General features: G+C 37.0%; 1 protein-coding gene across 4 annotated transcripts; it reads left to right on the plus strand.

The window, feature by feature from the left end:
* The first annotated feature begins 219 nt into the window (after positions 1 to 219).
* LOC110008556 (hypothetical protein) lies at positions 220 to 8,698 on the plus strand. Of its 4 annotated transcripts, none has more exons than XR_016041747.1 (3): positions 231 to 1,573; positions 3,087 to 3,244; positions 3,330 to 3,843. XR_016041747.1 is itself a non-coding variant. In XM_088848494.1 (3 exons), the coding sequence occupies exons 1-2, from the start codon at positions 414 to 416 to the stop codon at positions 3,178 to 3,180; spliced, it is 1,254 nt and encodes a 417-aa protein (XP_088704620.1). In that variant the 5' UTR covers positions 231 to 413; the 3' UTR covers positions 3,181 to 3,199; positions 3,330 to 3,843. The 4 variants fall into 4 exon arrangements, 3 of the variants coding, with proteins under 3 accessions (XP_020532242.1, XP_088704620.1, XP_088704621.1); XM_088848494.1 differs by having other exon boundaries at positions 3,087 to 3,199; XM_020676583.2 differs by lacking the exons at positions 3,087 to 3,244; positions 3,330 to 3,843 and adding an exon at positions 7,981 to 8,698 and having other exon boundaries at positions 220 to 1,573.
* The last annotated feature ends 4,270 nt before the right edge of the window (positions 8,699 to 12,968 follow it).

Here is a 12,968-nt window from a genome sequence, read left to right on the forward strand (position 1 = left end):
TCTCTAACTTGGAGATGATATAAAAAAAATAAATAAATTTTAAAAATTAAAAATAATAATTCTAATAAGAAAATATTTGGCCCATTAGTTTCAATTGTTTTTATATGAAACACCAACTTTACACCTTTGTGGACCGCATACGGTGTACCGCATGTCTAGAAATGCGGTCAAGCCGGCTTGAGACAATTTTCCCTAAGGGGCCGTTTGGGCCTTTCGTACGTACCCTTAGAATCGTGCACCGTCTTCTTCTGTCGCGAGCACCGCGCCAAATTGCCATTTTCAAAATGCGCGCGCTTTCTCACTCCTCTCACTAACCTTCCCTCTCTAGAAGCCATGGAAGCAGCAGGGGGGAGAGAGCACTACTTTTAAAGCGTGGTCTCACCTCTCCATCTCCTTTTTGGCAGGTCATCATCATGGCTTCTTCCTCCATGAAACTAAGATTGAAACAGTCTTCTCTCCATTCCTTCCTCTTCCCCACTTCCGAAATCGCTACAACTACCAAAACCCATGAGGCCTTTCTGACGCTCCCTAACTCCAACAACAACACAACCAGTTACAACGATGAGATTCAAATCCACTGCAAAATCGGCACCACTGATGATAATATTCGACTCGATGAGGACTGTAGCAACAACAGCATTGATGGCGATGATAATGTCATTCAAATGAATGATTACGAGCGCGAACGCCAGGACAACATCCAAAGAAACCTCCAATTCTTGAACTCACTTGGCATCCTTCCATCTCTCAATCCCAACAAATGCAACAAGAGGAAGAAAACCTCCAAACCCAACAAGAAGCCCCCTGAAGCTTCCGTTGATTCTCCTCTCCCTCTTAGAAGAAGCACTCGCAAACGCTCGCTGCCCAATCAAGGAGAGAATGACACCTCTAAAGAAGAAGGAGAAGACACCAAGGAAGAAGGGTGTTTAGTATTTGAAGACTCATCAGTGTTCAATTATGGTTGCCATGCAGGTGGCACCCTCCCTTCACCCCATCCTGTTTCTGGCTCTATCTCTGGTTTCCAGAAGGTGGGTAAGCTCTTCTCTGATCCCCTGCTCACCAAGATCTACGCCCTCAACTTCTCTCATCTTGGAGGAGAGAGAAAAGCTTCTCTACTTGCTGCTGGTGGACATGGAGGCTATGTCTCTGTCTATGGCATTCCCACTGATTTCCAAGGAGAGGGTGAAGAAAAAGAGGAAGAGGGAGAAGAAGGTGGGAACAGCTTAGAAGGGCCTTTGATGAGTTGGAAGTGTGGGATGAGTTGGGTATCAGGCGTGGAATTTGTTGACGAGAACCCAATGTTGCTCGTTTCAAGCTGCGACGACGGGGGAATTGTAGTGTGGGATGTGAGGAAACGAATTTGTGGAGGATGCTCTCCTCAAATGGTTGGGGAGTCGAGGGATGTGCATTCGAGTGGTGTGTTCTCTATGGATCACATGAAGGATTCTTATGGCACTGCATCCAAAGACTCATCTGTTGCCTTGTGCAGGCTCAGCTCTAGTGGCGGCGGCATGGTCATCGAGAGGAGGATATCGGGTCACCATTGTGGACCCGTAAGAGGGATTTCTTTCAGGTAGCCTTTTGCTGTCAATCTTTTCTTTTTGTTGTCAATCTTCTCTTTTTGTTGTTGTTTCTCTTCTTGTGCATCTCTGTCCTCTCCTATCATGGCATCAGTTCGTCTCTTGAAATGAAGTGCTGATATCACTCTAAACAATAATTTAGCTTGTTTGTCTCCATCTTTTGCTATTTGTGCGTTGGTTTGTCTTGTGACATTAGAGTTGTTGAAATAGTCGTGCAGAGGAACATGAAACTCTCAGCTTATGGGAGGAGAGAGATTGCTGATGTTGCTGCCAAGGCAGTAACTGCAAGTTCTATTGTAATGTGTTAGAAATAGTCAAAGATTCATCAGGAAACGAAAAAAGAAGGAAGAAAAAAGAAAAAGAAAAATGGTAGAGAGTAGTTGTCATTAATATCAAGGTTCTTATTCGTGGCCTGGTAATGCACTTGTATGAGGCGATGTTATGGGTGCCAGTTTTGAACCACATAAACCAATGTGTAGACATTGTTGGTACACATTTTTGGATTATAACTCCTTACAATTGACAGTAGGAAAATGCATTAACCTACTGTATATTGGTCAATTGACTGCATTCTCTTATTTAAGTACATCTTTCAACAATGCCTACTTGGAAGATGCTTTGAAATTAGTACTCCTGTAGGCCAGACTGCACTATGCTGATCACGAAGGTATGGTTTTTGCTTGTCAAATATTGTGCTTAAATGTCTTATAAAGAGCAACCTCATGTTGCTTCTGCTAATAAATTAATTCAATTTTAAAGTGAATACTCGTCCCCTAGTTTTCTTTGTGGTTATGTGCATACATGTAAATGAGAATGTGTGGTTCCTTCTGTGAAGCTTTGAAATTTTGCCGGCGCTATCATATCTGGTAGAAAATGGAGTCCCAAATGTTGCAAAGACATGTGGCCTATATTAAATCTGGGAAGTTTGGCTAGCTTACTGCCTGCCATCCATGCTTCTGCTTCATGCATCTCAGTAGTTCTAGGATTTGAGGTTTACCGAGAATTACAACACACATATTTTTATTTATTGCTGCTGCTGCTGCTGTTCTTGTTGTTGTAAGGTTATAATAAGTAAGATGGTTATAACAAGTAAGATTTGTGCTGATTTAGTTGGGTTGCTTCCTTTGTCTTCCTTGTGTTTGGACTTCCAATGCTGCCTTCAGCCCTATGACAGATGACTCCCTTGAAGAGTGGTTAGTTATAGGTAATGTGTTTTGGTACCTTGTATGGGGAGCTTAACCGACTGCAACATTGGGAAAGTTCAGTTCTTTGTACATTGTCTTGTTTGCATTCTCTGGGCTACATTACAAGGTGGCCATGAGGTTGCATAACCATAATTACTTATTCGATTATATCAGATAACATGGCTAGAAGTATAGTAGTTGGAAAAGTGAGAATCTCACATGCCATGAATTGCAGCTGTTCCTTGCGTGGGAAAATTATGACAATGACTGTAATTGATTAAAGCCTACTTGCTCACTGATACAATGATCTGTGTGTGCTTAGGTATCTACAATGGTGGCTTTTGCACTCTATAAGATTAAGTGATGGCATGGGGCCTTCTTATTTGGATGGCTATTCTGTGGGAACAGTTTCATGACTCATTCATTTTTAGGGAGGTACTGTGGGCCAAACTTGGTGATAATCTTGAGGGGAGTTATGTGGTGAGGCATTTCATTCAATGCAATTATTAGTCATGAAAATAGATTATTCTATAGTCCTAACATCAGTATGGTGAAATTACTGTAGGTTGCACTCTGGAATGGTCAGTGAATTTTCCACGGGGAGGATTTCTTTCAATTGTTAGTACTGCCAAGCTGATATGATGATGATTAAGATTATGGTATCCTTATTGGAAAGATATATTCCTTTGGGAGTTTGAGAACTCTGCCTGGTTTTGGAAGTGATTGGAGCTCGTATAAATATGAGAGAGCCATTCGCTTAGAGGATAGAATATTGCTTATGGAGTGAGGTTCAAAATTGAGCCTTAAAAAATAATAATCTTCTCTTGAATATAGGGTTGCTAGGAGTAGAATCATGTTGACAATTATTGAACACTGGATGGATAAGTATCATATCTTCAAATGATGGTGGTTGGGGTTGCTTTTGGCATTGTGGGAAATCATGCATGTTCTTAGTGGCTAGAGAGCGTTCTTCTTTCTGCTGTTGAGAGAGACAGCTGTTTTTTGGTGTTGCAAGAAATAAGACACTGTTGCTTCCCAACATTTTAATTTTTTGTACCAAATATGAAAGCTGAGTTTCCTATTATTCTAATTATCATTATTATTAATTTTTTGTTCTGAATTTGGGAGGGTATAAGGCCTTCTTGGCAACTGTTGTATTATTACTCTTTTAGAAGCACTATTTAACTTTAGGTTTATGGTGTATCCTTGAGGGTTTCTCTAAAAGCAATTAGGATGGGTGATGTGATAATTCTGTGGCTGGCTTTGTTCAAGAGCAGAAGCCATAAAGTTGAAATTAGGTATGAAATGATCATTTTTTTTAGATATTTACCTTAGTGGTAGCGGCATGGCATAGCCCTCCACAGCACAGGCATAATCCTTTTTCCATGGGTTTGGGGTGGTAACTTCTTGATTTCCCCGTTCCACATCATTCTGTTCAAAGGTCACTAGAACTTGCATGTTTAGCTGCCAGCAATGCACTGTGGAGGTAATCATGAGACATTGTTCATGTAGCCCTTTGTTTACTTAATGCATTCTATATTTCTTTCTCAGTTGTCATCTTCTATTAAACTATTCTTGTTTGTAGAGATCATATCTTTGAGATATTTCTTCTTTAAGTGTTACATAAGAACTTGGTCTTTTTTTTGTTTGTTATTTGTGGACTATTCTTTTTGAACTTATTTCTTGGTTGATATTTCCATGACTAGACGAATCATCAGATAAGAAAAATTGACCAGCCCAGTCCCAGCTGGCCTACTAGAGGTGAAATCAGTAGTGTTACATAGACACCGTCGTGTGGTGTCTAAGATGTTTCACAACTGCTAGACACTTCAGCCTAGTGGTACATATGACAACTCTATAAAGATAAACTTGACATAACATTATGTAAGTCTAAGATCAAGAAAACCCTAATATGGGAAAATCATGCACTGTTCCTAATATATGTAAGAATTGTAGGGTTCATAATATATGTAAGATCCTAGTTTTAGCATTATTAATTGATAACTAGGGCAACTAAATGGGGCTGTGAACTAGCCTGGGCTGGCCTACGGGATTTTGGGCTGACCCAATCGCAGATCAGGTTTGGGCCACATATTAGGGCCCGCGGGCTGTTGGATTCCACCCGAATTTTTTTTTTAAGTATATAAGTTAATATATGAATTTTTTTTTCTATTTTATTTAGGACCTGTCTGGGCCTGATTTTTTAGGGCCCAGGTCTCATTAATATGAAATCGGGCCCCAAACTAAATTTTCAGGCCTAGGTTGGGTTTGGGCCTACCCTATATTGTTTTGGGCTGGACTCATGATTTATTTTAACAGCCCTACAGCTAAAATCCTAGGTTGTGGGATTTTACGTCATATTTATTTTTCTATGCTCAATTCATTGTTTGCAAAATCGCCCGATCTAATCATTAACCGCCTGGTTAGATCGGAACTGGCCATTGTTTTCGGTAGTTAGGGTGATCAACCGGTATTTTTAAAAAAAATTCAGAAAAATATAGATAAGTTATCAAAAATAAGGAATTTGACTTGTAATGCATTTTTAAATATTCTTTACATTATGGTAACGATTAAATATTGTTTTGGTCATTGATACTCTCTTTTATATATTCGTATCTTTTTTAGAAAATTTTAAAAATAGCAATTGGAAAATATAAAATGGGTTAAAATCCATTTTTTTCATTAATTTTCAACTTCATTTGAATGTGTTTTGTTTTAATCATTGTTTATATATTTATCATATTTAGTAGATTTTTTTTTTGTATTTTTTGTACTTTTTTTTTTCAACACTTTTTTGACGTTCGGGACTTGCTCGGGTAGAACGGTTGAATCGACCGGTTTACCGATTAGGCTGGTTAAACCGCTTTCAAGCCCATGTCCGGTTAACCATTCCAATTCGATTTTGAGAACACTGGCTCAATTTAATGTTTCTCTGTCGGGAGAGTTACTTTAACTAAGGCAACGCTCTCGAACGTCCCAATCTACCTAATGTTCTTGTTCCACATCCAGGCCTTGATCGCAGCCTGCCTAGAACAGCTTATAAGGAACTTCTTGTGGTCAGGAGTTGGTACAACCAACAAAATTCACCTTGTCGCTTGGGACAAGGTGTGTAGGCCAAATCCTTTAGGTGGTTTGGGCATCCAAAACCTGAGAGACACAAATTCTGCTGTCCTCTCCAAATGGTGATGGAAACTTTTCACCCAAAAGGGACACATATGACAGGAGGTCCTCCATAGTAATTATCGTATCCATCCTACCAGATGGATGCCCCCATGCCAGGCCAATGGCCTCTCCTCTGGCTTTTGGCGCTCTAACATGCGCTGCTACGACCTTTTCAAATCACATTCTCGCATTCTCCCAAGAAGTGGTAGCTGCACACTCTTTTGGAATGACATATGGGTCAGTCACACCCCTGTGAGGGACTCCTTTCCTGACCTATTTCTGCTTGCTATTGGCAGAGATGCCTCCATCCTTAACCAATTTCCCAACTATTTCCTGTCGTTCCATGTCACCCATCTTTAGACGGACCCTTCGAGCGAGACCAAGAAGTTGGGTCATTCCTCCAGCTCCAAGCCTTACTGCAAACCATTTACCATCCTCACGCGGGCGCAGATAGACTTATTTTGTCCCCCAACTCCCATGGGTCTTTCACAGTTTCTTCGTGTTATTTGAGTGCGGCATCTTCTTACAACCCTCTTCAAGAATTCCCCACCTCGGCCAAAGCCTGGTTAACCTTTATTCATCCAAGGCTTCAAATCTTCAATTGGCTCTCTCTCTACCAAAGGGTGCTTACTGTGGATCAAATTCAAAAGCTAGGCATCCCACTTCCCAACCATTGCCCCATGTGCCACAATTACAAAGAGACTAATGCCTACCTATCCCTCCATTGCCTGGTGGCCAAATTCCTTAGGGGGCAAATTCTTCAACTTTTTAGTTGGGTTTGGGTCACCCCTCAGTCAGTCCCTGGCCTTTCTAACCTTTCACAATCCTTCCCTTGGCCCAAGGCAGGTGCCATACTATGGAAGGCCACAGTCTCTGTCATCTTGTTGTGGTCCATTTGGATAAAAAAAAAACCATAGAACTTTCAGAGGTGAAAGTAATTCAGCAACTAGCATCAAGGAGAACGTGTTATCCTTTTGTCATCTTCTGGACCAAGAACCTTAAGCGATTTAGAGCTTATTCCACTTCAGATTACTAGCTTAATTGGTTCCAATTGTGCCACCTTTCCACCCCGAGGGTGGCTAGGGCCTCGCAATGGAGCCCCCCAACCGGGATAGATCAAATTGAACATTGATATATGTTCCCTAGGAAATCCAGGACCTACCCGGGTCGGAGGCCTGTTCAGGGACCACTCCGGTCATATCATTTGCTCCCTCTCCAAACACATTGATATCAATGATAGCACATCAGCGGAGGCTGTTGCATTACTTGACTGTATGAGGGTGTATAGACCAGATTGGGGAGATCAGATTGCAATTGAAAGAGACTCCAAATCCATCATCGGGTCTCAGGCTTTATTGATCCTCCTTGGAGACTAGTCCACAACTTTGATGAAATCTTCGACATTATCAGCCCAATTGAAGCTTCCTGGACTCACATCTGGCGAGAAGCAAATTCACTGGATGATACCTTTGCTAAAGAGGAAGCAGCAGCTTCGACTGAGCTTGGTACATAAAATCATTTTTGTACACAGTTACAGTCTCGAATTTTCAGATTGAGAATGCACAGAATGTTGCACGGAATTTTGTATCTTATTTTCTTTTTTGTATTCACCTGAACCTATAAATAGGGTCCTATTTTGCTATTTTGTATACCTTCTCCTTACTCTTAATACAAGTTATCTTTTTTCAAAAAATAAGGGTTGCAACCTCATGCAAACCTCACCCTTTGTTTACTATTATGTAAGCAATTATTACATGGGAAAGTTCTAACTCAATTTCGCCACTTGTCCTTTACCTTAATAGTTGCATTGATTCAACTGCAAGCTTTGTAATGCAAATCTTACATGTGCTCGCACTCTTGACTTGTACATAAATGCATCTTTATTCAAATGAACTGCTTCAAGAGCAACAGGATCAATCATTTGCATTTTAAAAGCTTCATCTTGAGGTGCCGTATTCGAAAAGGATGAATGTAGACTGGAAATGTGCATGAGCTTTGAGGAATCCCATTACCTGTTTTCCAACCCTGAAAATCCCCTGGGACATCTTTCACAGGGACGTAAATGTGCTTGCTGATTGTGGAGCAGATGGCCGAATTTGCATTCTGGATAAGAGAATGTCTGAGCAGCCTTGTTCTCTTTTCATTGATTCGGACCATTCCACTGGTGTCAACATGGCCAAATGGTGCCCATCAAATGAGTCCATCCTCCTTTCAGCAAGCAAGGACCCATACTTGCTTCTTTACGACATTAGAGCCCCCAGCCAACCTCTTCATAAGCTTGAGGGTCATGTTTCAGCCAATATCAGGACCTGCTACCGCATCTACAAACCTGTGTTTATTGACAATGGAAAGGCTGTTGCTACACCTGGTCAAGGTTCGAGAAACATATCTCTGTATAATGTTGACACTGGGAAGGCCATAAGCCGAGGTGTGATCGGGTACGATGCTAACATAATGAAATACATTGAAGGTGACACAGGACCACAACAACTCTTTGTAGCTGGAAGGCAAATTGACCAGCTCTTTCCAATATTGAGTTAGTGAAGGCAAATTGACCAGCTCTTTCCAATATTGAGTTAGTGCTCTTTTTCATGAGGTTGGAGCTTGAAAGCCATGTCTGGATATCCACCAGATGCTTCGCTTGATTCTATGTTTGTTTTGCAGAGATTCCCTGCAAGTTTCCTTGGACATTTGTGGTCTTTTGCTAGTTTGTTTGTTTTTTTTTTTTTTTTGGGGTAATTCAATGGGAATAGAGACTACTAATTTTTGAAATGGTTAGCGGTTTATGATGGTCGCACTGAGAATGAAAGCCATAACGTCAAGTGAAGTCTGAGGGTGGCAACAAGGAAAAAAACTTACTTTGCTGAATTGGGTATGGAAATCTTTGGGTGTTGTGTGCCATGTGCATAGGGCTGGACAAGAACTCGAGCAAGTCCAGCCTGGATTTATTTTGGATGGGCCTGGACCCAAAAATCTGAATTTGGACCAGACTTGGGCTCGAATCTAAAACTCAAGCCCGTCCTAGTCCAAAATACATGGAGCCACGGTACATAGATATGAAAAATGTATATTATGAAAACTAGCTGAGGCACGTAAATTGGGCATGGTTTACTATATCAATTGACAGTGTATAGAGTAAAATATAGACATGTAAATTTTCTCATAGCTAATTCTAGCTATCTATCGAGCTTTCAAAAGATTTGTACATTTAATGATTAAACTGCCTTCCAGGATTTAACATTCTTTTATAAGTAGAAAGTAAGCAAGTTTAATTATCAATTTTTTTTTTGAGAAAGAACGACATTTTGCTTTAATAATAGAACAATTGTTTCATGTGGGTTGGACTGCATTTTTACAATATGCGGTCCAGAGGTATAAAACATCGATTTTAAAGATAGATGTGAATAGGTGGTTCATCTAAAAACAATTACAATTAACAGTCCATATGTTTTTTTAATATAATTATTATTTTTAGTTTTCATATTTTTTTTTGCATGATCAGCATATTAAAGATTATATATACTCTAAAAATTAGAATCAAATTATATTTAAAAAATATATTTATTGCTAAGCATACATTTCTACATAGGGGACTTGGCTGTATGCTAGTCATGTCCTTAATAATATGCATCATATGGAAAGTAAAAAAAAAAACAACGATGCATAGAGTTGAGTTTAAAAAATAATCAAGTTCAAAATCTCAATAAAGGTAAGAAAAAGAAAGATTGGATTATAATTGAATTTAGGGAAATGTTTGAATTTATTAAAAAAAAGGGTTTATATAGAGCCGAGGCTCTAAACAATCAAATTAGAGTGCACTTCAAAAATTTCACTAAAAAAGGTTGTTTTGATGCCCAAATATCTGGACATGAGAAAAATGAATTTCAAGTTTTAGAAATAGTGCATCTTGTAATATATTTTTGGATTGTCAACTTTCAAGATTTCCAAGTTTTTACAGATCTTCTCAATCTACATTATTTTTTAAGCTTTAAATTTTATAATTAGAGATGAAAATATATTTTAACGCTATTACAAAGACTTTCAGTATTGAAGCCACATTTCTCGACACTATTTGAAGGTGTGCTCTGCTTTGATTGTTTATAGCCTCAGCTATAATCAAACCGCACCCTTTATTAAAAAATTATGTAAAGATTAACCTCATTTGTTCCATCTTTTGCCTCTCTTTCTCAAGATTCGCAACTCCAAATGATTCTTGTGAACCGTTTTTCATCACCCAAACGGTGGTCCTGACCCAATGACCATGAGGTTAACCTCAATGAGAACTAATTTTAGGACCTACCAATCCTTTAAAAAAAAATTGTATACACTCTACTCATATGTGCCTTGAAAAATAACACCCTAAGATTGAGAAGAGAATGTCTTATATATGTAATAGGAACAGTAATAGAGTTGTCCCCTTGTTTTTAAATATTTAGAGTGGAAATTTCTCTCTAACTCCTTTATAATAGAAAGGTAACTACCCTATCCTAATATCTTATTGTATCACCCTAAAAAACATGTATTTAAAACTATGAGTTTAATTTTATATTTTTTATTAATTTATAAATTTGAGAATGGAAAGTATATAATGAGACAACTTACCTTTTGTACAACATGGTCACAATTAATCTTGATCATTGGATGTGAAATTTGGTGGTTGCATTTATTTTATTGACCAAGCTCAAAGTTTAGCAGAATGTTTTTCGAATTTTGTAACATACCTAAGATACCAAATTTCATATCAGATGGTTGTAAGTAATTGTGACCTTTTTATACTAAAAGTAAATGATCTCATTGTATACAATTCCATTTGAGAATTATTTTTTAGATAAATTATTTCCCATATTAGTATTATTAAAGCCTCTTTCCTCTAAAATAGTAAAAGAAAAAATTTTTTTTTTGAGAAAAATATCTCCATACATCCTATTTTCATATACCATTTTTCAACTGGCACAGTTTTAAAAAATTTATGGCGGTATAGAGATCAAAACATGTCTTCTAACTTCGTAGACCTAGTTTATCTCTTTTGAACGTACTTTTTTTGCCTAAACAAAGTTAAAAGGGATACATCTATCTTTTTTTTTTTTTCTAAACCTCTCTCTCTCTAATGTCTTTCTCTCCCTCTCCCTCTCCCTCTCCCTGGCCCTTTCTCTCTTTATCTCTATCTCTATCGCTTTATGAACTCCATAGGTAAAAAATAAACGTTATAAAGAGAGAAATAGAGCAAGAGAGAGGTTCATAAAAAGAAATAGATAAAGGTGTCTTTTTTAACTTTGTTTGGGCAAAAATAATCAAAAGGGACAAACCAAGTCTAGGCGATTAGAAGATATGTTTTTGGGATATATATGCCATCGTAAACCTTTTAAAAATCCGATCTATTGGGAAATAGTACATTAAAATAAGATGTATATAAATATTTTCCTTTTTTTTTCCTTTCTATTTTATGTAGATTTCCTTTTTTCCCCTAAATTGCCACCATTTGTATTTTCAAGATTCGAGAAAATAAAAACATTTATGATTTCGGATCTTCAAGATTCAAAATCATAAAATAGCTTTGTCAATATTATTGGAATAAAAGACAAAGAGAAATAAGGGGCAGTGAAATTGAAAATTTTTGGGGGAATGCTTAATAACACTATATTTGTTGGATTTTACTGTAATTTTTTTTTTTTACTCTCAATGAATTACAATTTTTATTAGTACAAATTTAAAAATTATTATGTGCCACGCCTTTTGAGTGAAATCTGACTTCAAAACTATGATAAAAACAAGGGCCCTCTTAATTATCATTATATAAAGAATTATTTAGACTCAACATCTAGCATTTTATAATTCCAATTGCGATGTGATAATAAAAATACAAATAGTTCATTATGATTCATAGCTTAACATTTTTTTTTTTATATTGTGATCTACATTATAATGATAATTAAAATTAAAATTTAAGCATTATTATTAATTCAAATAATTTATAGTCAAATTTTATATATTAATTATAGTGATCAAAATCAATTGAAAATTATATTTCTTTACTAATTCAAAATAAAATAGTTAATTATTTCCATTGTAGATTTGAAAATCAAGGTTTTACCAAAAAGGTTGGGCACATTAAATTTTTTGCAATAATAAAAATTTATAAGTACACCTTGACTAAAAATTCCTCACTATTTGAATTAATAATAAGGCTTAATTTTTCAAAAAATTAAATTAAGTCACAAAAAAACCTAACTCAGAAAAAATCAGAAAAGTTGACATTTCATAACTCTATTTGCAAAGTAATATTATAATTATAAACGGTTAATTAAAATTCAAAGTTTAATTTTTTATCTAAACGATTACTTTTGGCCATTAAACTTTTGCAATAAATAGTTTGAATTTTGAGCTATCTGCTAATTTGACCACCTAAATTGCTGGTAGCAATTAAAAACATGTGCATGTACTGCATTTGGGATGAAAGTAAAAAATTTTAATTAAAAGGAAATTCATCGAATTACATCTCACACTTGGTTTTAGTAATGCCAATGTGAAAAGCGAAGCGTTGAAACTAAAACTGCTTTCAAAAAGTTCCAATTTTAAACTTGTTTTTGAATAAATTATAATTTGATTTTTTTTTTTTACTCACTGTGAAATTGTAATTTTCTAGAGTAGACTTGATGTATAAACTCAATAAAGTGGTAAATATGCAGTGGAGGAATGCAAGGCTCAGAGATGTATGCCACCACAAGTTGATTCTTTCAAATTGAATTTCAGGGGAAGTTCCTTGGCAAATGGATGGATGCCACCACAAGTTGAATATTTCAAATTGTATTTCAGTGGAAGTTCCTTAGCAAGACCAAGTACAGCTTTTTGGGAACCGATCGAGATCACCTGGATAATATGGGAGATGTTCACTTTAGAACTCTACCTAGTCATATTGCTTACCAATTGGAAAATGATGTTTCTAGGGTTGAACTCAAAGTGGTAGTATTTTCTCCTTGGGGATAAAACACCAAGTCCAGATGGATTTCTTTTATTCTTTTTTGAGAAATTTTTGGATGTGATT

The sequence above is a fragment of the Amborella trichopoda genome, chromosome 9 (genome assembly GCF_054954075.1).
Source record: "Amborella trichopoda isolate Santa Cruz 75 chromosome 9, AtrichopodaSantaCruz75HAP2 v2.0, whole genome shotgun sequence".
Classification (NCBI taxonomy): Eukaryota; Viridiplantae; Streptophyta; class Magnoliopsida; order Amborellales; family Amborellaceae; genus Amborella; species Amborella trichopoda.

Bases quoted from the DNA above. Each gene is read 5' to 3' on its own strand.
- LOC110008556 (XM_020676583.2), top strand. From the start codon at position 414: ATGGCTTCTTCCTCCATGAAACTAAGATTGAAACAGTCTTCTCTCCAT. The intron at 1,574-7,980 runs GTAGCCTTTTGC...CATCTTTCACAG, and splicing joins GTAAGAGGGATTTCTTTCAG to GGACGTAAATGTGCTTGCTG.